The 23959-nt window shown below is 40.6% G+C and overlaps 1 protein-coding gene and 1 long non-coding RNA gene across 3 annotated transcripts in view; one reads left to right on the forward strand and one right to left on the reverse strand.

Moving 5' to 3' along the window:
• Positions 1-10029, reverse strand: part of LOC310675061 — a 65596-nt gene extending 55567 nt beyond the window's left edge. Inside the window, exon 1 of the long non-coding RNA XR_014509908.1 lies at positions 9997-10029. This is a non-coding gene — a long non-coding RNA (uncharacterized lncRNA). The remainder of the gene's footprint in view (positions 1-9996) is intronic.
• Positions 1-23959, forward strand: part of SAMD3 (sterile alpha motif domain containing 3) — a 43287-nt gene that overhangs the window by 5755 nt on the left and 13573 nt on the right. For both annotated transcript variants that reach the window (XM_083435037.1, XM_083435036.1), the window contains exons 2-3: positions 21761-21869; positions 22663-22843. In XM_083435037.1, the coding sequence (XP_083291163.1) occupies positions 21785-21869; positions 22663-22843 (266 nt within the window). In that variant the 5' untranslated portion in view covers positions 21761-21784. The remainder of the gene's footprint in view (positions 1-21760; positions 21870-22662; positions 22844-23959) is intronic.

The raw sequence follows: 23959 nt of genomic DNA on the forward strand, positions 1-23959 counted from the left end.
ACAGGAAATTTCAGCAAGTGCCTTAAGTTGATGTGTGTCATCAAAATATTTGAAGGAGCTGACAATGTCAATGAAATGAACGGCACAAGAAATTGTCACCTTCTGCTTCCTGGAAGGAAAAGAAATGTATTGTGCGATTTTACTATCTGATTCCATAACAACAGACTCCTTACACGTGGATGATGCCATGAGCATTACTAATACCGTCTCTCTTAAAAATTCCACCAGGGACCTCTAGATGAACTAACGAAATAAGGAAGAAGCAAAGCGTAATTCTCGCTGGGAATAAGTAGTGTGTCCTGAATTCAAGAAGCAGATAAATTACCATTATCTTCTGCTTTCTACGCCTGAATCATGCCATCTTGTGAAATTATTTCATATTAACTCACTCTGGGTACAGAACATCAAATTACCTGCGTCATTTACATAACCTGGGGAAATTCCTGTCATTGGTTTTAAAAAGAGTGAGTTTCAAAATGTGCAACAGCAGAAGTGAATGCATGTGGATATATCTCCACAACAAAATGCTACTGTTCAAATTGTAGTTCAAATTATAGGTGCACGGGAGTAAACTTAGCATACAGAATCTACCTGGTGGGATATATGAAAGTATAAACTTATCTGATAAAAATTGGCACAGATACAGCAAGTTAAAAAGTGCCAAAAATTGACAAAATTAGGTCAATTCACAGGAGGATTCCTCTAGTGATACAGTAAGGTTCAGATGTGCTGTAAGGTAATTGAGGAGCAGTATAATGTGCGACAGCTTTGTTGGTCGCCGGCATTCCATGCTTCGCACCTGACCTTAAACCGGTTGGTGTTTTTTCTTTTCTTTTTTCAAATGGTGACGGTGACATCCTTCGAAGCTAGTCCAGCTGTTTGAGAAACCTGTCACACTGGTTAACAATACAACACTGGATAATCAACTCCTAGGGGGCAAGGCGTCTTCAGACCTCTCAATAAAATATTTGAGGGGGCTGGAAACACCCCCCCCAAAAAAAAATATTGATGGGCATTGCCATTCAAATGGTGTCATTGCACTACATCATGTGATCAGTGCTTACTTGCCCCCCCCCCATATTTTATTCAAGTTGGCACTCCTGCCCTCCCCTTCCTCCTCTACCCTTACCTTATCTATTCAGCCTGGTGTTTGACCTCTAATCCATTCATGACCGCAACTCATAACTCTGACTCATGTGCCCAACACCTTACCTTGCAAAATTAGGTAGGATAATATCTTTCTTTGAACCAGCTGCTTGCTTATGCAATATTTCTAATCTTTCAGACTGCACAGTCCTGTTCACTCGACATTCTCGGATGATCATCCAGGATTCATAAACTTTGTTTCGTTCAGATGGCAAGAGTGTCAAGGCCACGCACTCCTTCCTCACCCAAATAAATTCCTGTGGCACAAAGGTGCTGGCTTGCATGATATGTTTTGCTAAAACTGGTGAAAGTTAGTTAATAAGCCTTCATTCAAAAGAAATAATCTAAGAGGTTTATTTATCATGAGCCTCTACCCAGAAATCACACTACTTAGGTCAGGTATTTTTAAGTGTTTTATTGATTGACAGCCCTAAATATAAGAAGTTTTACTTCCGAAAGCTGCCAAAGAAATTGTACGGAAGTCCTTCTGCAGTGACACCATACAAGTAGCAGGAAGCAAGACAGCATAAGTGCTTGCTTATGCTGAGTTATTTTAAAGGTCCCTCTTGTAAAGTCTTTGCTCAGGTCTCTAGCTAGAGGCCACTGAGCAATGCAATTAGTTTAATTAACCAAACAAAATGAAATGCAAAACTCTTATGAATAACATTTTTGAAAGGTCAGCCATAGTCTTGAGTTATATTAACAACATATGAATGCCTTGTCATTTCATTGCCTGCATGTCAGACACGGTCATTAAAACGGGAGTGTAATTTATCAAGAAAGCTGTCCAAGTGTGACAGTCTAGCAGACTACATCAGGTAGCTAGCACTTGCTATAAGAAAGATTAGCCTGACATTTTTTTTCTAGAATTAATGGAAGCTGAGAACTCTGTGGGGGGCGGTGCACAATACACACACACACACACACACACACACACTGCATAGTTCATACACAATCTAGATGTATTGCATATTTTGTGCTCCTGAAAAGTGCTATTTGTCTCCCAAGACAGACGGATATGTTGAATCCTGAACCAAAGTCTACATTTAATTTTGACTGGTATTTAAAGACTAAGCCCATTCCATGTTATGACTTTCTCTCTTTGTGATACAAGAAAGAGAAGTGTAACATAGGAGGCTTCCCCACACCCACACTTGATACAGTGTTGGCTCATCAGCCGCGGTGCATCACCTTGCAAAATCAAACATCCCTTAAACTAAGCAAGGAACACTTAGGGCCTTGTGTCCAAAGGGCTCATTCACATTGACTGAAGAAAAGAGGGACACAAATTGGGCAAAAATAAATGTGAATTAAGAATGTGGAGTGGAACAAAGCATGGCACAATCTAGGGTACAGGAGGCTTCTATGATGTTTTCATGGGAAGTCTGTGATAGCTCCGGGTTGTGGGTTCAAGACCCATATTGGGCTAAAGATTCCTGCATTGCAGGGGTTGAGCAACATGACCTTTGTGGTCCCTTCCAACTCTATGCTCTATTATCTGTGGAGAAGTGTGAAAAAGGTAGATAGAGGTGTCATTAAGAAACCAAGAGAGAAGAGTACTGGGCCATCCAACTGACAGCGCAAAGGCTGTCCTTTGGGAGGGGCAGGTTGCCAGGGTTACAGGGGTTGTGATGTCACCACAGGGAAAAAAAGCATCCTTTTTCCAGAATTTTCTGGAAAGGGCAAGAAGGAAGTGGGGACAGAACTCCACGTGGTGCTGGCTGGGAGAGGCTGCACACAAAGACCAAGGAGCATGGGAGAAGCAAGAAGAAATGCTCTTGAGGTATAAAGTGTTCTTCACTCCCTCCATCAAGGCTCAAGTATAAATATGTGTAATGAACCATATTTCACAAAGACACTGCAGCCTCTGTTGTGCCTTGATTTTCCTATGGAAACACAATCCTGATTTAAGTGCCTGGAACTCCCTGGAATCTTGCTATAGCTCAGTGGAGACTGTGGATGGCGCATAACAATATCTTTTAATGAACTCATATATTGCTGCTAAGGGTCAGCATTTCATTATTTTAGCTCACATAAACTTCTCAAATGGACACCCTGACCAATTCGTCCATCAGCCAGAATTGCCATTCCAGCTGACATTCATGTCAATTTAACACATGCAAAAAGATGGCAAGGGCAGGCTCCCAAAAGCATTCAATTTCAACTGTTAACTACTAGAGAAAAATTCTTCCTGTAGATAGAATGACAAGTGACTTTTTTTTTAACCTGGCCTTTCACTCATCACCTTGCCATGCCATAGTGATGTTGGCCCTGGATTGCTAGTTAAATTCTCCTTTGAATAATGACATCTTGTTCAACAAGATTACGTCATCCGTTTCAATTTGTTAGCACCATCACTTTTGCTCATCACCCGATAATATTGCATAAAGAAACTCTGTGGTTTTAAATAGATATCAATTTGCATTCTGCAGGTTGTGTAGGAAGCCTAGACAAATGTATTGCCCCTTTATTATGATAAAACTAGAATACCAAATTCTGATAATTTCATCACTAAACCCTTTCCCGTAAATATATCAAGCACAGGCCTATTATCTTATGCCTCCCCTGGATAACATGCTATGAATCTTGGTCCTGATAGACTACATCTGTTTTAGTGACAATGGGTGGTTTTCAACTAAGCTTTACACAACATAGAATAACGAACAATGAATATTACAAGACTATGTTCATTAATTTCAGTGGATATACTCTGAAGAAATGTAAATTCTACATTGGGTGGTATTCAACTATCTTAATCATACCATTGTTGGGAAAACCAATGAAAATGGCCTTCTCTGAGATACCCTTAAACATGTGCTAAATTACTGTTATAATTATTATTTAATAATTAAGGAAAGACACAGTCTGTAATCATACTTGTTCCTTTATTTTATTTTTAATGTTCTGATTTGCAAGAATACAAGATAACAGACAGCAAGCAATATATAGAAACTTGGGAGGTGGCTTGGGAAAAATATGAGGGCTAGAGAAAACATCTGTTTGGAAATTAGTAAAACATAATGTATTCAGGATGCCAAATTATGTTCTAGAAGCTTTTTTGCCTAATATGTCTGACTTCCATCTTCTGTCTTCTTTAAAATTGAGTTTTGAATAGCATGTATAGACTAACATTAAAATGAAAGCAGAATCATGAAATTCTATAGCAATCCGTAACCATAATTTTGTACAGAAATGTATTTTGCCTGAGATATAGGTCCCCATCATCTTTTCAGACAAGTGCAAGGTAACCGCTGTACCTGGCTGGGACTAAGGTTGTGGGAACTGTATTTTGTTATGCACACTGGCAATTGTAGCTCCCAAGGTTCGTTTTGGGAGTGAAAATGTGCTTTAAATATGTGGCATGTATGCAGCCTCAGTTTAAACCCTACTGGAGCTATCGGGAAGGAGTAAAAACTAGAAACAAGGCAGCCCAAGCCATCTCCAGACCTCTTTGAAGTAGGTGGGCTATGCCAATATATATGAAGGGTATCTGGAAAATGAGCCGGCAAGTAGAGAAGGCCTCAGATTAAGGTTTGGCAGTCTTATGGCTTTGAAGGAGCAAACTAACCCAAACACCTCACTAAAGTTTGGCTTTTTTTAACCTATGTTGCTGCGGGTTGGGCAAGAATGAGTTCAGTAATTTTCCACAATCTTTACACCCATCAAACATGTGTATTTTAAAAATTTTATTTGATTATTCTCAGACAGAGATATCTATGTCTTCTTTTTTTTAAAGCAGTTTTATGTAGACAATGTAATAATGCAGTGGTCGAATGCCACTTAGATCTTTCCAAACCAACAGTTATTTCTAGACTTTTGGCATTACAGTATTCACAAAGTAAGGGCTGAAGCCTGCCAGGGAACAGGTTATATTAGGTTAATAATAATAATAATAATAATAATAATAATAATAATACTTCGCCCATCTGGCTGGGTTTCCTCAGCCACTCTGGGCGGCTCCCAACAGAGGACTAAAAACAGAATGAAATTTCAAACATTAAAAACTTCCCTTCAGGTGTTTTCTAAAAGTCAGATAGTTGTTTATTTCCTTGACATCTGATGGGAGGCCGTTCCACAGGGCAGGCGCCACTACCAAGAAGGCCCTCTGCCTAGTTCCCTGTAATCTCACTTCTCGCAGTGAGGGAATAGTCAGAAGGCCCTCGGCGCTAGATCTCAGTGTCTGGGCTAAATGATGGGGGTGGAGACGCTCTTTCAGGTATACTGGGCCGAGGCTGTTTAGGGCTTTAAAGGTCAGCACCAACACTTTGAGCCAATCTAGGTCTTTAAAGACCAGTGTTATATGGTCTCTGCAGCCACTCCCAGTCACCAGCCTGGCTGCCACATTCTGGATTAGTTGTAGTTTCCGGGTCACCTTCAAAGGTAGCCCCACATAGAGTGCATTGCAGGTTGTAGCTATGGTGGGACTGGTTTATATCTAGTATTTAAATGAAATTACTAATTATACCTTTTTTTGCTGCTTCCTTGTCCAGCCTTTGTCAAGAATACCACTAGACTTGCAAGTTTGAAAGCCAGAAATCTACCAGTCTTTTTAATGGATATGTAGTTATTAAAGAAGATGTAGTTACAGCTTTCTCAACAAACAGAGCTATTATATTGGCCCCCAGGAGGTGGAGGAAGCAGATGAGTGGGTCAAGCTTTTGCTGCACTGCATCCCCTTTCATACCTGTGCAGAGAGAAACACTATCCCTGGGCTTAACCTGAATCCCCTAGATAGCAAACTCATGAAGTGATTCATTCCTATTACAAGAAAATCAACTCAGATGAGCTGATGTGGAAAAGAAGCAGGACCTAGCTGCAGTTTGCAATGTACATTCTGTCCATGACCTCAGGATTACTATTATGTTTTTAAATCACTACAAAACCATTTTTGGAATAAGTCGGTCATCCAAAGGTTATTAACTGAAAATAAGGCACACCTGGCAGCATATCAATTGAAAGCAGTAGATGTATAAGTACCTTTTTGTCCATTTATTGGTAAATGGATTCTGGACATGCCCCTCAAATGCACAGTCTTCCGTCCTACATGCAAAATCAAAATTAACATATTATATAAACAAATAACAATCTTATCCCTTGAGATTATGAGCAGAACCATTTACAAAGCACTATTACAGACCCTTTCTGTTATCCAATACCCCTGCTTGCCTGCAATATAAAAGGAATACATCATCCTTGATTAAGCAATGGTATAATTTAATCAGGGGATGCGGCTGAAATCACATTCAGCAAGAGCAGAGCTCAAGCAGTCTGTGACTGGCAGCCAATCCCTGTGATTAAATATCAGGACTAGAATACACTTGGGAACGATGTTCAAGCCACATGCAAAAAATGTTTCTTTAATAATGGAAGGAAGAGCAAGTGAGGAAGGCAATAAATGCCAACAGAGTGCATTGGGGACTTGTGTATGCTGTAAGTGAAATTAGAGGCAAGAAGCACCGCTGGCTTCCATGGATATAGGAAAATCTTGTCCATTCTTGGTTTATAGTGCTGACAGCTTCTTATGGATGGGATAACTGAATGGGCTGATCAATAAAAAACATAACCAGTTGCCCAGTGAAAGCATGGCAGAATATGCAGAAAGAGTAAGCAGAGTTTATTGGCTGGGTAATAAATCAGATAACATCATCATAATCATTGTATCTATTATTATTATTATTATTATTATTATTATTATTATTATTACTATCCCACCCATCTCTGGTGTAAGCCACTATGGCTGGCTTAAAGGTAAAGGGACCCCTGACCATTAAGTCCAGTCATGGGCAACTCTGGGGTTGTGGTGTTCATCTCGCTTTAAAGGCCGAGGGAAGCGGCGTTTGTCCGCTTCTGCAGACAGGCGGCTTACAACATATATAAAAACATCACTCCTTAAAAACTTCCCTAAACAGGGCTGCCTTCAGATGTCTTCTAAAAGTCAGGTAGTTGTTTATTTCCTTGACATCTGAAGGAAGGGTGTTCCAATTGTGTCATTGGGTTTAAAAGATATTATTTTAAAGCAAATAGAATTGTAAGAAGCTCTTAATAATTTAAGATTCAGGAAGGTTAATGACAACAGCTCCAGTTTACTGTTTCTGGGATATACATATACATACATATACGTATACTCCATACAACCAACTCAATACAATTCTGTGCAATTTGTTTTTATGGATTTGTCTTACACATGTGAGTAGAACATTCTCGTAAACTGTAATTTACAGGGAAGCTAAGTCTGCACACAGACTCCATGTGTGTTCATATGGTAAGAATATAGGCATGGTCAGAACATCTGGTTACAGATGGATAAGGGCCAGTACAGATTTTATCTGAGTGAAGTTTGCCATGGCAGATAGTTTGGTGAAGCCAGAGCTGGATTTGCTTATATGTTTTAATTAACAGTTCTCCATAATGTCTGTTACTGGATATGTATTTGCCATGCTAAGTTACAGCACCATGATCAATAGCGCAGGAATAGCAACTAATTGTACCTGTTTGGCCACAACATAATGGTAGAATGTTGATGAATTATACAATTGCTTGTAATTTGGATCAGGACTTTAACTGTTAAGATCTACTTTACTGGATTTTACACCAACCTGCTAGCGTCGGTAGCGGTGAGCAGGGAACCCACAGGGCTGCTGCCCCACGATATTCCATCACCCAAGGCATCTGATTCAGTCCGCCTTATAGGTGAGCCGGTCCTGCCTCCTCTGATTCCCACAAAAGACCTTTGTAAATATCCCTTCAAAAACCCATGATTCATGAGAGACTGTTTGCTCTTGCTGCTCAATCCCTGTTTGCATTGGCTCAGCCTCTCTGAACCTGCTCCAGCAGACAACCCCACATTTCACTGCATGCTAGGACTGAACAGCAAACCTCTCTTCCATTCTGAACAGAGGAGAGTTTCTCTCTGTGAATGAATGTCGTGGTGGCTGATGTAGATGTCTTTTTGCCATTGATGGGGGCAAATTCCAAACCATGGCAGGACAATAATCTTGACTCTACTAGACTGATTTTAGAATAAAAAGGAGCATTGTTCCCCTGCTTCCTTTTTTGCAGGCTTCCTTTTTCATTCCATATGAAGTCAGATATATAACACAGCTCAAAAGATGCAGAGTGAGGATTTTTTTATGAACCATAAACTCTCCTTGAAGCTGCTTCTTGAATATCGGGGTCAAGGATTACTTAACATGCAATCTGTCTATAAGCATTCTGAGTTTTGAACAGGCCATGGTTGGCTGCTGTACCATCTCAGACAGGAGTATGTGTGTGCACATCAATCTCTCGCCATTTCATTGTCTCTACCTTTCTCCCACATTTGACTCATAATATTTCATCTTCAGGGTGTAAAACATTATTCTGAATCTTTCACTCAGGGATGTGATTTCTTGCTTATGCCCTTTGATATGATTTACTTTCATTCAACAGCTATGGCCCAACAGATTTGTCTCAGATGTATTTTTTCTAGACTTCTATTCAGGTTTCTCTCCACTGGCTTTATAATACACATACACTTCCTGATTCTGGCTTTTAAGCAGAATAACAGTTATGAGTTCACTGAGGTCTAGAATCCAAAGAGCTTTCTTTTTGTAAGTTGGCACTTCTCTTGCAGGGATATAGCATTTTCCCCATCACTGAAATGGTGCTACTATATTTTCACTTGGGCAACATAGTCTATACCCTGTTCTTCCCCACACACCTAAGACATCCATTGCAAAGGTGTTATATTGAACATGGCAAAGTGAGAGTCACAAAACTTCATCAATGCCTGCCCCATCAAGCTTTATTTCACATTCATTACAAACATTCTTTAGCGCTTACATGCCTGGCAATGGCATGCTCATTCATTTTAAGAAGTGGCAAAAATACTCACAGTGATGGCATGGCATCTGTGATTTTTTTACTACTCTTTTTTTTTTTAAGGGATTTAGTGCTAAAGTCACTTACTATGGGGATACGATTACACTGCCAGTCCTTTAAAGGTTGTGAGCCCTGCCTTTCCACTGCAGATGCCTTTTGTTTCTCCTCTCTCACCCCATACATTGGGGTATTTTTAACAATGGACAAGGATGTGGTCATCTCATGCAGCAAGTCTATTCCACTAGCAGCAAGCTTTCCTCGAGAATTTCATTCCTGACACTAATAGTGCAATCTGTCTATCTATCATCTATCTCTATCATCTATCTATCTATCTATCTATCTATCTATCTATCTATCTATCTATCATCATCTATCTATCTATCTATCTATCTATCTATCATCTATCTATCATCTATCTATCTATCTATCTATCTATCTATCTATCTATCTATCATCTATCTATCTATCTATCTATCTATCTATCTATCATCTATCTATCTATCTATCTATCATCTATCTATCTATCTATCTATCTATCTAATCTATCTATCATCTATCTATATCATCTATCTATCTCTATCATCTATCTATCTATCATCTATCTATCTATCTATCTATCATCCATCTATCTATCTATCTATCTATCATCTATCTATCTATCTATCATCTATCTATCATCTGTCTATGTATCATCATCTGTCTATCTATCATCTATCTATCTATCTCACTAAAATACTTGGGAGAGGGGGAGTTGTCCAACTTTTTAAAATCACTGGGAAAGACCCACCCCGAATGTATCCTTTACCATTGTGTTTGAAATGCAATTGCTATCTACGGTGCCACCACGTGGAATTATGCCTCTATTGCAGGGTTTTTTAGTTGTTTGTTACTTGCATCAGCATCATTTTCTTTGAGAAACTTAAGGAAGTTTAATTTTAAGGAGCATTTGACACAGCCGGTGCTGCCAATGCTGATGGAATACAGTGGTACGTCAGGTTACATACACTTCAGGTTACATACGCTAACCCAGAAATAGTACCTCGTGTTAAGAACTTTGCTTCAGGATGAGAACAGAAATCGTGCTCCAGCGGCATGGAGCAGGAGGCCCCATTAGCTAAAGTGGTGCTTCAAGTTAAGAACAGTTTCAGGTTAAGAATGGACCTCCGGAACGAATTAAGTACTTAACCCGAGGTACCACTTACTTTGAAAAGGTTATCACGGTACCACAGCAGATCTGATGTCCCTCACAAAAGGATCTTTGGCTGCAGGCCAGTAGTGGATAGAGCAATGCACATTTGAATGCAGCAGAAGAAACAGTAAGCCAAATGTTGCATATGTTATAGGAACATGTGCTAGTCTGAACTTGAAATACTGTAGAAATACTGAAGTGATTCTCAGTATTTCAATTTATTGACACCCTGCTTCTGGGGAATGATGAAAAGCTTGATTCCAGCATACAAATCCAAAAAATAATTTGCCAGAGATTTTTTGCTTATGTCAGTAGCTCATTTCTATCCAGTTCAGTCTTCAGTACACTAGGCCTGTATATTTTCTATGACAGCATTTTTGGTACTTGTTTTTTTAAATTTGTAAATGTTGATATTTACTGCAAACCTTTTCCCCCAGCAATTCTATTATTCTGTTAGTCTGTTTATATTTCTAGCAAATGTGATGGTGGTGGACCAAGAGAAAAACCTGAAGGATGTTTGAAAAACTATTTCAAAGATGTGTAACCCAGAGTGCACACTTCCCTGTCCTTTTCAGAGAGCTTGTATCCCCAGAGAACTGTGTCCCACAGGTGCACCAACTCCTAGGGGCCGAGGCTGTTTCGCCACCCCAATGTATTTTTTGAGGGGACTGAGCCGAGCCCCCTCAGTACTCAGGAGGCATTCTGGTCCATCCCTGGTACCCTGTGGCATTGTGTGGCATCAGGGTGTCACATGGCATCACACATGTGACATTGCGAAATCACATGGCTCCCTCACAGAGCATAGGCTCCCTCAATCCTGTTAAGAAGATGGCACCCCTGGTGTCCCACTAGTTATTTCCATTCTGCCAGGTTTCTGTTATGCCCTCTCCATCTAGGCTTGTCTCCATAACCATGCATTCCAGCCTACCTTTGTTGGCACATGATGCCTGTCTCCAGACGTCTTTGGCACATGTGTTTCGCCCTATAATGTTTTCATCTCTCTGAATTGCTCATGTACCTCAGCTGTCAGGCGTCAGAGGATCCAACCCCCATGGTAGTTTGCCAGGAATGGATAAGACAAGGAAAGACAACACTGTTTATTCAATATTCACAGAGAGAGGCTTAGAAATGCAGCCTCTTGGAGTAATGGTGTTGCTCAGAGTAAATCTCCACTCCCCCCTTTTCTCCTACTTCCTCAACCATCAACAGCACCACCCACCTTACAGTTGCTGCTTAGGGCCATCTGTCTCCGAGCCCTTTGCTCTCCTACTTTGAAGGCTTGCCGGGTTCTGGGAGATGGTGGGTCTGGAATGCTTTCTAGTGATAACGTGCCAGTCAGCTGCTCTGGCTCTGCCTCCTCCTCCTCTCCCATTATTTCCCAACTTTCATCTACCTCTGAGCTATGACCTCCCACAAACCACTGTTGTAAATCTATACTGCCTTCTTCCTCTCTGGAAGGGTCAGGCTGGGGAGGTGGTCTCCACCATTCTTCCTCTGCCTAGGCCCTGACACCAGCACTCTTAGTACCTAGTTTTACCCTTCCCTCATTAAACAATCACGGACATTAGCACCCTCATCCTTGGAATATGATTTGTTTTGAACCACTTGCTTCACAGCTCCTGCTGTCTCTCCCACCCACCCCCCAATCAATTTAAAAGCTGCTCTGCCAGGTTTTTAAGAAATTCTAAGCACCAACAGTCTGGTTCTGCTCTGATTCAAGTGGATCCCCGTTCCTTTTGCACAGGCCTGGCTTGTGACCAAACATTCTTCAGTGCCTAACAAAGCCAACCTCACCTTCTAACATAGATGTCTCATCCACAAGTTGAAATTATGCAACTGTGCTTTTCAAGCTGATCCTGCATGTGGAGCAGGTAGAATTTCAGAGAAAGCTACTTTGAAGTTTCTGGCTTTCAACCTCCTGCCTAGGAACCTAAATTTCTCTTCCACAACTGCACAGTTACATCTGCCTGTGTTGTTGGTGCCAATGTGCTCTTCCAAAGAAGATGACTACACACCCCACTGGCCACAAGTTCTTGGCAGCTGCAAAGTGTCCTTATGCCCACAGCAATGTGTCGTGGCCACAAGGCTGACCATGGCTGGCTATGCCTGTCATCAGTGAGTGGCACACATACCATCGCTATAACAGGCCTGCCCAGGGCAAGTCTTCAACACCATCTCACGTGTTTTCAGAGCAGAAGAGGTTTTTGTGTGTTCTCTTGAATGATCAATACCTAATGGTGCACCCCAAATAAGATATAAAAATAAAGCACAACTGAATCTGTATTTTGACAGGTGGAAAGAGTGAACCAAGCAATCTCACCACACCTTCCTCCAACCACACATATTCCAACCGCACATATTGGACTGTGTGCCCATGGCATGTTCCCAGACTGGGAGCAGGAGCTGGAAAATTTGGCTGTCAGTGGAAGGAAAGCTTGTCTCCAGCATAATGTGGAAAGGGGCCATCTATTAGAGAAACTCTACATGTGGGCAAAAGGCACAAAGCCAATCCTTATTTGTTACCAAGGATTTATGTGGGTGGAGGTGGTTAAAAATGTATCTTGGTGGGCTAAAAGACCAATTAAAAATTGTCAAACTTCATAAAACCCAGAACAAATGAGAACCCTGAAAGAAAATGAGCGTTTAAGCTATAAACAAGAAGTAATAGTAACACATTGTGTTGACTGAGGCTGTTGGTTTAATTATTTGCAGAAATAAATAAATGTTACAGCTGACAGAGAACAGAACAAACACATTTAGAGTGTGTGATTTTTGGATAGAATTAGTCTATCACAAAGTTTAAATAAGCAGCAATTGTTTTGTTTTCAGGAATTGCATTCTAATTGGCAGTCAGCTTAAATGGCAACACATTTTTTCTTGCCAGCTTTCCAAAAAACTGTGCGTCTTCTCCCCTTCCCACCAACCATCAGCACACAACACTAAAAATAAAATATAATTAAATAAAAATCCTTCAGGCATTCAAAATGAACTAATTCAAGGGAAGCAGAACCATGCACATTCCCCCCCAGCCCTGATGTTCCCATCCTTTTACAAATGGGAGAGTCAGATCTTTGCACTCAACATGTGGAAGTCTGACAGGAGATTCCAAGTGTGGTCAGTGGGATGCGCTTAGGATCTTGCTTCAAACCTTTGCATGCCAGAAATGGAGTCAACATGCAGAGAGAAGATACAGGGGAAGGCCTTGTGAGTGTCCCCCTTCCCTTCCCAGTTTAAGCTCTTAACGCCTTCCACAAAATGCATGAATAGGGCACACAGATTAGAAAAGGGGTCAGCCTGCATTCCTATGTACGCTTCTTTACAAAGATAAGACAGTCCCACTAAAATCAGAAGCAAGCTATCTCCCGCAGCTTACTCAGACGGCGAACATTGAACAGGGTCAGCTTGCTCTGGTTAGAACAGGTTGCCATTTATGTCCATTGGGGGCATCAGGGTGGCACAACAAGTTATGTGAAACATGATTTCCAAACAACCATTCAGCATGGGCTACTTTATTTTTTGAGAGAAGAAGTGACTGTGCAAGGCCACACTGGAACTGCAGTATGCAGTGAGGAAGGTTTAACCCTTTCCCACCTAGGTAATTTGTCTGCTGGGGTGGGAAGGAAAACCCACCACACAGCAGCTGCTATTTGTTCCTATTGGCAATGACTTGCTTGAATTTAAGCTCAGAGGATGTGACAGTAGAGACTAGATGTGCTTCTGTGGTGATCGCGCCTCCCCTAGTCTATGAAATGCTTTGATGAAACATGAAAAGAGAATCTCACAAACCGAAGGACTGAATGAGAGCTATACACTGGAAGTGAATCCAAAATAGTATTTTTAATTTTCCCCGTTTTAAAGGCACAGGAACGTAACACACTGATCATGTCAAATATAGATGGTTTTTGAAAGAATTATATGCTTGCTTAGGGGCAATGGCACACATTCCACCTCTGGGCCTCTCAGAGTCTTGAAAAGAACCTGCTTCCCAGAAAAAAAGAGGGTTAGCTTTTTAAAAGGCAAATGTTTAGGATTTTTGAATGGAGAATTCTTCCACATCTTTTCGAAAAATCAAGCTCTGTTTCTAGATTCTCACACCCAAATTTCCCCAGTGTGAAAAAATCAATTTAAAATTAACAAGTTACCTCATTTATCTTACACTGCCTGTTGCGAAGTGGCAGTGCTGTGACTGCAGAAAATAAGCAGCGTGTATGGCAAAACCCGGGTGCTGACAGGGTGAGGGCAAAAGAGAAAGCAGCTACTTTTAGCACACATTTGACAGCCGAGGTGATGCAGGACTTCCAAGAATGATGGAGCCTGCAGGGGCAGGGGGGGTTAAGTGGGAAAGAGGCTTAAAAGTGAAGCAGTGTGGCAAAAACTGAGGAGTTGAGAGCTAATGTTTAATGGAATCCCTAATTTTCGCAACCCATTTTCCTGTCAGCTTTATATCATGTCCAGATTTGGCAATCTCTCTCTCTCTCTCTCTCTCTCTCTCTCTCTCTTTCATTCTCTCTCACACAGAGACATATCTCTGAATGCTGGACGAGAGGTCCAATTGATATTTCTGATATCATTTGGACTGCTGTTCATCCATTTTGATTCTTTCGGGTTTAGCTTTGTTTACTTAGGGGTAAACTTACTTTGGGTTTAGCTTTGTTTACTTAGGATAAATCAAAGCAAAAAAAGAGAACCTTTTCCCTGACTAGTAAACAATAAATAGCACCAAAAAAAAATGTCAGGCAAGAAAGTGTACTGTCTTTTACAACTAATAAATAAGGCATACTTCACTCTTTTCCTTAAAAAGATTCTTGTAGCTTTAGCACCATCAACCTTTAATATATTTATGTGTAAATCACTTGGAAACAGTGGTTTAGAAGGGAATTAATAAATTAACAACAAGCAAGTATCTTATTAAAAGAGTATATCACATCATAGTTGTAGCTTACTTAGGGTAAATGCTACAAAGCAAACCATAAATTACCACTGTCTACAACCTGAGGGGGGAAAGTCAAAATTAGGACATACAAAGGCTTGTTTTCAAGGAGTTTCTCCTTCTTTGACCCAGCTAAGCCTCACTTATTATTCATTTATTTTATTTGCATATTGCCTGTCATTTAGAAATTCCCAGGTGAATTACAAAAATTAATACAATAAAACCAACAAATGTGTGTGTGCTCTCTCTTACACACACAATTGTCTGCTATCTTTATCTAAAATCTTGACTGTCCAGGAAGGAAGTAGGACTTGGGCTTCTCTGCTGCTCTGCTTTAATCTTTATTTTTAATTAAGTCATGCTTTCAATGCCATTTTTTACCTTTTTAATTTGAATATCTATATTGAATATATATATATATTGTAAGCATCAGGGCTTCTTTTTCAGCAAGAACTTGCTGGAACTCATTTCTGGCACCTCTCAGGTGGATGCTATTGTCATTACAGTGGTACCTCGGGTTACATACACTTCAGGTTACATACACTTCAGGTTACAGACTCCGCTAACCCATAAATATTACCTCAGGTTAAGAACATTGCTTCAGGATGAGAACAGAAATCGTGTTCTGGTGGCATGGCAGCAGCGGGAGGCCCCATTAGCTAAAGTGGTGCTTCAGGTTAAGAACAGTTTCAGGTTAAGTACAGACCTCCAGAACGAATTAAGTACTTAACATGAGGTACCACTGTATAAGAGATCAAGGGAAGTGTTCATGGTGAGTTCCAGCACCTCTTTTTCTAGAAAAATAGCACTGGGAAGCATAATTTAATTTTATAGTTATTATATAATATTGATTCCTTATTATTTTTACTGTTAAAATCATTAATCATTTCTTAGTGAGAATTAAACAAACACTGTGTTTTTCTGTAAAACAGAAGAGAAAGAAATGTCAGCATAAGGCTTGGCTTTAATCAGAGCTGGGTGGTGGTGCATAGCTAAAAGTAGTGGTTACAGGTCCTCCATGGGGGAGATATTGACTACTAGGGAAAGAATCTGGGTGTTTTCATGTCACAATGAAAAGAATCGGCCTAGCTTTTCAAGAGATCATCATTGCGTTAAAAGGCCACAGTTGCTAATGCTGACGTATTATTTTATTGACTGAAGGCTGGTAATTTATTCTGGTCTATAAAATACCCAAGAGCCTTTATTCAAAGCCCTCAGTAGCTTACTATAATCGGTTTCCTTTCTCTGTCCTGCAACTGACCATGATTAATGGTATAATTAAAGCAATTGGTGATAACAGAGTGTGATCTCTTGGCCCGAGTTTCCAACCCTACCTCATAAATGTTGATCTTATCTCAAGTTACAGCATCTTAAGGGACCACTTTCAGCTATGATGTCACAGAGATTTGTGCTCCTGGAGGGGGACCCTAAGCAAGGCCTCTCACTTTCCAGCAAGCCCAGTGGCCCCACCACATACAGGAAGTCCAAGGCTTCTTTAGCAAACTTATAATCTTATATAAGGGGCTGCTGGCATCACACCCATCCTCTCCTGATTTGGGAGCATGGCACAGCTACTCTTGAGTTGAGTTGGGAAGCTCTGGCATAGTAAAAGATAGCTGCTTGCACAAGGAGACCTGGAGACCCAATTTTAAAAGAGTGCAAGACTGTTGAACTTGTTACCGAACCCTAGAACGTTGGGTATTCTTTTTTCTTCTTTTTGAAATATATATATTTTTTTATTTTACAAGTATATAACAATACAACCATTCACATTTACAGATTCCTCCGAATCTCTGGACTTCCCAGCTCCCCTCCATGGGCCCTATTATTAAACCTTTTCTACTGCAACTTTTCCAATAATCTATATTTTATATACAGTAACATCATTGTCTCCATAGTACTTGCTACATTACAAGTGTTATTGCAATCCTGATAATGTTTCCAGAATGTTGGGTTTTTTAGCTTTACTGTGTCTGAACAATTTGGAAGAGGCTGCTTTAAAGAAATGTGTAATTATATTTCTGGAAAGGTTTTGCTTCTTTAGCTGAGTTTAAGGAAATAAACCCTTATAGGGCACAACAGAATAGAAAGCCCATTATGAGTGTGAAATCATGTTAAGTATTAACTCTGGATAGGAGGATGACAGGTTTTGGTCTGGGCTGCTCTCCCTGCTAGAAAAATGATTCTGGCTCCTAATAACGTCTCCCTGAAATCACAGACACCTTTGAATCATTCAGCTGATCCATAAGAAGAAAAGAAATCTCTTCACGTTTTTATTTTTTGGCCTGGCTTTTATGCTGTCTTATCTTTCTACATCATCTTATTTGCATAGCAAAAACACACTGAAGGAAATCAGCACCGAGTGTTAACTTCCCTTGAAGTTAGGAGCTGCTAATGTGAAAAATCACAACTTTAAATAAGTTTACACCCAAGCAGATACACTTATTTGAAGTCATCCAGGTTCTATTATTCACATTCAATGTGTAGTACTTCGTTAGTGGTTGCAGATTAATGCTCTGGCAGAATAATATACTAAATGCCCAACCTAGGTTCCAAGCTGAATTTTTCATATATAGATTCCAACCTTTATCCCTTTCTTAAATAAATTTGAATAAAAGCCACTTGAGATAAAAGCCTCAGTTTTAACAATTGTTAAATTGCTCTATTCAATGATGCAGATTATGACTGGATCTGGGTCTACCAACAGAATGAGACAGCAGAAACTGAATGAGACAGTAAAAATAATAATTTATTATTTATACCGTGCCCATCTGGCTGGGTTTCCCAACAGGAAAATAATAATAATAATAATAATAATAATAATAATAATAATAATAATAATGCAACAAAACTTCATACATTAAAATTTCCCTAAACAGGGCTGCCTTCTAAAAGTCATATACAGTTGTTGTTTATTTCCTTGACATCTGATGGGAGGGCGCTCCACAGGGCGGGTGCATATACTAGGGTATGGTGTACATCTAAATTTAATAAATAAAAAGGAAAAGAAATTATTTATTTAACAACTAAAAGGAAAGGAAAGTGTGAATGTAATATTGAAATAAGAAGCCAAGAATTTATAAATCCCAGTAAAGACTGGAGGTATGATCTGTCAAGCCAAAACTAAGCATTTTGAACAGTTACTCCATGGAAATAATAAAACCCACTGGGTGGTATTCAGCTAAGCTTTACTCAGAGCAGACCTGATGAAATTAAGTGGGCTAACTTAGCTGCTGTGGTCTAAACTACTGAGCCTCTGGGGCTTGCCGATCAGAAGGTCAGGGGTTCGAATATGTCGATGGTGGTGAGCTCCCGTTGCTCTGTTCCAGCTTCTACCAACCTAGCAGTTTGAAAACATATCAGTGCAAGAGGATTAATAGGTACTGTTGTGGCAGGAAGGTAAACGGTATTTCTGTGCCCTCTGGCTTCCGTCACAGTGTCCCATTGCAGCAGAAGCAGTTTAGTTATGCTGGCCACATGACCCGGAAAGCTGTCTGTGGACAAACGCCAGCTCCCATGGCCTGAAGCGAGGTGAGCACTGCACCCCATAGTCGCTTTTGACTGGACTTAACCATCCAGGGGTCCTTTACCTTTACCTTTTACCTATTCACTAATGAATCTAATTTGAGTAAAACTGAGTTGAATGCCACCCATTGTTCATTTATTTACAGTGGTGCCCCGCAAGACGAATGCCTCGCAAGATGGAAAACCCGCAAGACGAAAGGGTTTTCCGTTTTCAGAGGCGCTTCGCAAGACGAAAATGTCTTGCGATTTTTGAGGGGTTTTTTCGCTCCCCAACCCCTTTTTCTAAAGCTCTAAGCTGCTAATAGCCTTTTAGCAGCTAAACCGCTAATCCCTTAAGCCTTTAATAGCCGTTAATAGCCCTTAAACTGCCAATAGCGCTAATAGCGCTAATCTGCTAATGGGCTTGCTTCGCAAGACGAAAAAACCGTGGAACGGATTCTTTTCGTCTTGCGAGGCACCACTGTATTTGTTAGGGTAGGAATTCAACATCACACTAAAACAAATGTTCTGCCAGCAGAAGCATTTCCTCTTGCCCAATGGAACAACCTTTGCTGTCTTTCCTCCATGTGCTGCTCTTGGGGTCCTACCAATGCCCCCACCCCTACTGATCTGAGGGGGGGGGGAGGCCCCAGGGCAGGATGATACAGCAATAAAATATATATAAACCATTACATTGAAATCAATGTAAACGTTTTTCATTTGAGGGGGTAGCTTGTACCCAGAGCACAAAGAATTTGGCACAGGTGTTGCTGCTGCTGCTCCCAGTGAAAATCACCCCCACTCCCCAGCTGTTATTTTTTTGGAAAATGTCCATTGGGACAATGTTATACGAAATACCATCTAACCTAGTGAAAAGAAGACAGACCCGCCCCCCCAATAAATGTGAACCGTAGCTAGGCTAGCATCTCCTTCTGACAGTGTGGGACACACATAGTACTGGGCCTTAGTTTATTCTCTGTGGCCCAACCCCGTAGCTGCATATGGAGTGAATGGGGGTGCATTAATGCTTCTGAGTAGCCATCCCATTCTAGTGGTGGTGTAGTAGCCATCATTCTGCAGTTGTATTTAGTGTGCTTGGTCCACTTCTCTTGATATAACCTGGTGACTAAAATGCTCCTTTTACAATGGCAAACTTACAGCATTGTTCTCTTTCCGTCTAGCTTTTAACTTGGAATTCTTTTTAACTTGGAATATGAATTATCTGTCCAGTAAAATGTATTCTGTGCTGAATTCCATTTCAGCGTTGTTCAGGATGTTCATCTCATCCTAGCCTTCTCAAGGAAACAAGAAGTGTGACAGGAAGGTGTGATCTTTTTAATTTACACCAGAGTTCTCAGCAAATAATGATTTTTCACACCCTGTTATTGCTCCTTAGCCTGGGGGCGGGGAGGAGCTCCATGGCTACTAAATGAAGCCAACTGCTATAATTCTTGAAATAATTTTAACTGTATTGTGCTATAGGAGAACTAGAAAAAATGCCAGAGGGCAAAATGCAGACAAAATAAGCTTTATACTAGATAAGAATTTGGGGATAGGATCCAGCTCAGTTATGCTTTCTATTCAGAATGCAAAATGTTTTTGCAACTTTGTGCTGCAATATTTCTTCTTTTTAAAGGATATAAGAAGTAATCAGATTAGAAAAGGCTGCTGTGCCCTCTTCACAACATGATGCCTACACTCTGTTTAATTTTGATGCACCAAGCTCACCTAAAGCCACACTGAGCAGGTTTGAATGTAATGTAAACCATAATGTTGCACTACATGAGTGATCCTGGGATGGGCCTCAAACTTGTGTGCTTTAGCATCCCTGTGATGTGAAGATTGGAAGCATCCACTTCCTGGTTTAAAATAAGCAGAGTTTTGGATTGGGGGAAGAGGAGTTTAAAAAAATGTAAGCCTTGGAATTCATTTATGAATACAGTGGTACCTCAGGTTACATACGCTTCATGTTCCCCTGTGTGACCTCAAGGCAGGGGTGCCAACTTGAATAAAATATTTAGGGGGGCAGGTAAGCCCTGCCCTGCATCATCGATCACAAGACACAGCACACACAAACACACACACACCATTTGAATGGCAAGGCCTATCAATATTTGGGGGGGGGGAGCCTCCTCAAGTATTTTATTGGGATGCAAAGGGACCTTGGCCCCCTAGGAGTTGGCTCCTATGCCTCAAGGACAGAGAATGTCACGATAGAGCCAGTGTGGTGTAGTGGTTAAGAGTGGTGGACTCGTAATCTGGGGAACCGGGTTCGTGTCTCCACTCCTCCACATGCAGCTGCTGGGTTACCTTGGGCTAGTCACACTTCTTTGAAGTATCTCAGCCCCACTCACCTCACAAAGTGTTAGCCGCTTTGAGACTCCTTAGGGTAGTGATAAAGCGGGATATCAAATCCAAACTCCTCTTCTTCTTCTTCTTCTTCTTCTTCTTCTTCTTCTTCTTCTTCTTCTTCTCAGTTGGACCAGACCCTTTGAAAATCTACCTGCAAACACATCAGTTTCTTGCGTTTCCTAGCAATAGCTTGAATTATAAGGTGTTAGTGAAGGTGACTTCACAAAACTGGCTTGCGATTCTGTGCATTTTCTACCTTTGTTCATATTGCTCCCATTGTTGTACGTGTTCACTTGACTAGTTTCTCAATGGAGCAGTGTGGGTTAATGCATTCAGTCTGCTCTAAATGTGTATGCGAGAGGCTAATATGTAGTTTTCTCCCCCATCCCAGCTTTCTGTAAAAAAATGTCAGCCATTTCCTGATGAGCATAGTGGTGGTGAATTTCACACCTTTCTCATATCTGTGTGGAAACTTGGGTGTTAATGGTGTGGGCTCCGGGTGTGTTCAGTATTATAAAGAATGAAGCTGCTTGTTCGGAACAGAGAAAAGCAAGACTGGGATTCTAAGACCAGGTGAAACAGGAATCATAAAACTGCCTCCTTACACCAGGCATGAATATATAGTGTGCAAAATATGGGAACAAATTATTATCAGCCTGGAACTATGTGTACCTATTTTGCAAAATAGCAGGTTTTGGGGGTAGGGGAGAACTGAACATTGACTCAAAGATTTAAAATAGAATCATCTTCTTGTTCTTGTTTTTCCAAACTCTATACAGTAGTGGAATTTCCCATCACAACAAATGGAGATGGAAAGTTGGTCAGTTGATCAAGTTTGCAACTGGTTGCTACTGAAAAACTTAGGAGACCTGGTTCCTAAATTTCGTGGTAAGACTGTTCTCTGTGTATCACTGTATGTGTCAAATATCTGTGTAATTTATAGAGATTTATTAAATCAAATGAGGTTTCCATTGATGTTTCTAAATATTTGTTGCAGGGAGTGGGGGAGAAATACAGAATAAATTGTTGGATACTAAATCCTTAAAAGCTTTATGTGCATTCTGGTAGCGCGTTTCTACGTGAAATTAATTATTTTGATAGTGTTTGCTTCCTAGTTACATAATAATATAGCAATGCAGTTTGTAAGTTTTTAACCAGGGAAAAGCTTTCATTAATTTCCAGATCAGGATTGTGAGGTAAGCACAGGACTAAATATGCACCAGGTCTCAGCACTAAAATAAACATGCTTATCCTCAGAACACTTTGAAGCAATCAAAAAAGTACAGTGCCTCTGTGGATGTGGAGAGTACCTTTTAACCACAATTAGGCAACCACAACCTATTGGCTGGGGCTGGAGATAGGGAGAAAAGTTCTTAGGATAGAAGACTTCAGCCGGACTCCTGCCTCAGTGCCTCACTCTGTAGCAATTCAGCACCCAGCACAAAGCTAAACCCACGAAGCTAATATTGTGCCTAAGAACATCTGTACTCGAACTCAATTGAAAATGGATAGTGTGCAATATAGATTGATTGCTTGTTACAGTTTATATAGAACTTTTCCTTCTGATGTGCAAAAAAAGAAAGACTGTTATTCTTTTGGTATGACCAATTGCCTTTGAAACATCTGTCTGTTTGCAGCCAGAGGCAATCCATGTGTAATGATTCTTTGGCTCTTCTTTTAGAGGAAGAAGTGGGTGGCGCTGCTCTGTTGGCTCTTAACGACAGGATGGTCCAGCAGCTGGTCAAGAAAATTGGGCACCAGGCAGTGTTAATGGATCTGATTAAAAAATGCAAGCAGCAGACAGAAGGACCAGCTTTTACCTGCGAAGAGCCCTTCTCTGAGTCACCAGGAGAATTCAGTGGGTAAGGCTCTGCAAAGAAAAATAAAGGGAGAAACAAAAGCATCCCACTTGTATTCCAGTCAGAGTGGTTCTCTGTTTTAATGCTAATGCTCATTAATTTTTACAGTGACTGAATTTTGCTACTACAGTAATGTGAATTTGGAAGCTCAGCAGAATATGGCAATGAATGTTTATTGCTTGTTACCCCTGAAGATGGAAAAATAACAGTCTGTCCTGTTTTTCTAAGGCACTGTTGTAATATTCAGCTCGAACTAGTTTTGTGCCTCGTTTCTAAAATGAAAGGTGCTTGGGCTTTCAAGCCTGCTTGAAAATTGCACCCAGAGGCTGAACGAGCAAATCTTTCCACTTGTAAAGGTTCATCCTTAATCTATAGTTCAACTTTTATCTATAGATCAGGAGTAATAATGTTACCCTTCCCCATTTTGCTCTGGCAGTGAGAACTGCCAGGGGCACAGTGTGTAACCAAGTTTTATTTTCTTTCCAACAAGGTAAACTGAGGATTATTGGCATTTTGTCATAGTTGCGTTTTATTTACAAATAAACAGGTTAAACAGAGGTGGTGGCACAGCTTAAACACTCCAAATGACAGCCCCCACATCAGATCTTCAGGGAGATAACCACCCCCCTAAAATGGTGCTAGTTTATGGAGTCCAAAATCTCAGTATTACTGTGCCTTTTGGACTCTAGCCCAAGCTAAAACCCTTATTACTATTTTTCACATACAAACACCTTGCCCCTCCCCCCTCATGGTGGGAGAATCCAAATGAGTCACCTCTTCTGACCATTGCCCAGTATTTTGAGCTTCTACGGAGGCATGACCCCAGAACCTCATGGTCTACCAGTGCTCCTTGCAATGTCACCCATGCTTTAGAGAATATAAAGGGGGTGCTTGAAAGGAGATTCAGGATCAGATATGAGCTCAGGAGCACCCAAAATGATAACCCTAGTCACCAAAATCAGATCAGAAAGCTACAACAATATATTTGCTAAAGGTGGAGAACTACAAGGCTATAATAGCTTAACTTGTAAGGAAAATGATATTCACCATTTTGTTCTCAAAGGAAGAAAGGGACAAGTCTCCCAGTTCTCTTGAACTACAATCCACTAAAGCAGAGTA

The sequence above is a fragment of the Podarcis tiliguerta genome (assembly GCF_965153285.1).
Source record: "Podarcis tiliguerta genome assembly, chromosome: 3".
Taxonomy (NCBI): domain Eukaryota; kingdom Metazoa; phylum Chordata; class Lepidosauria; order Squamata; family Lacertidae; genus Podarcis; species Podarcis tiliguerta.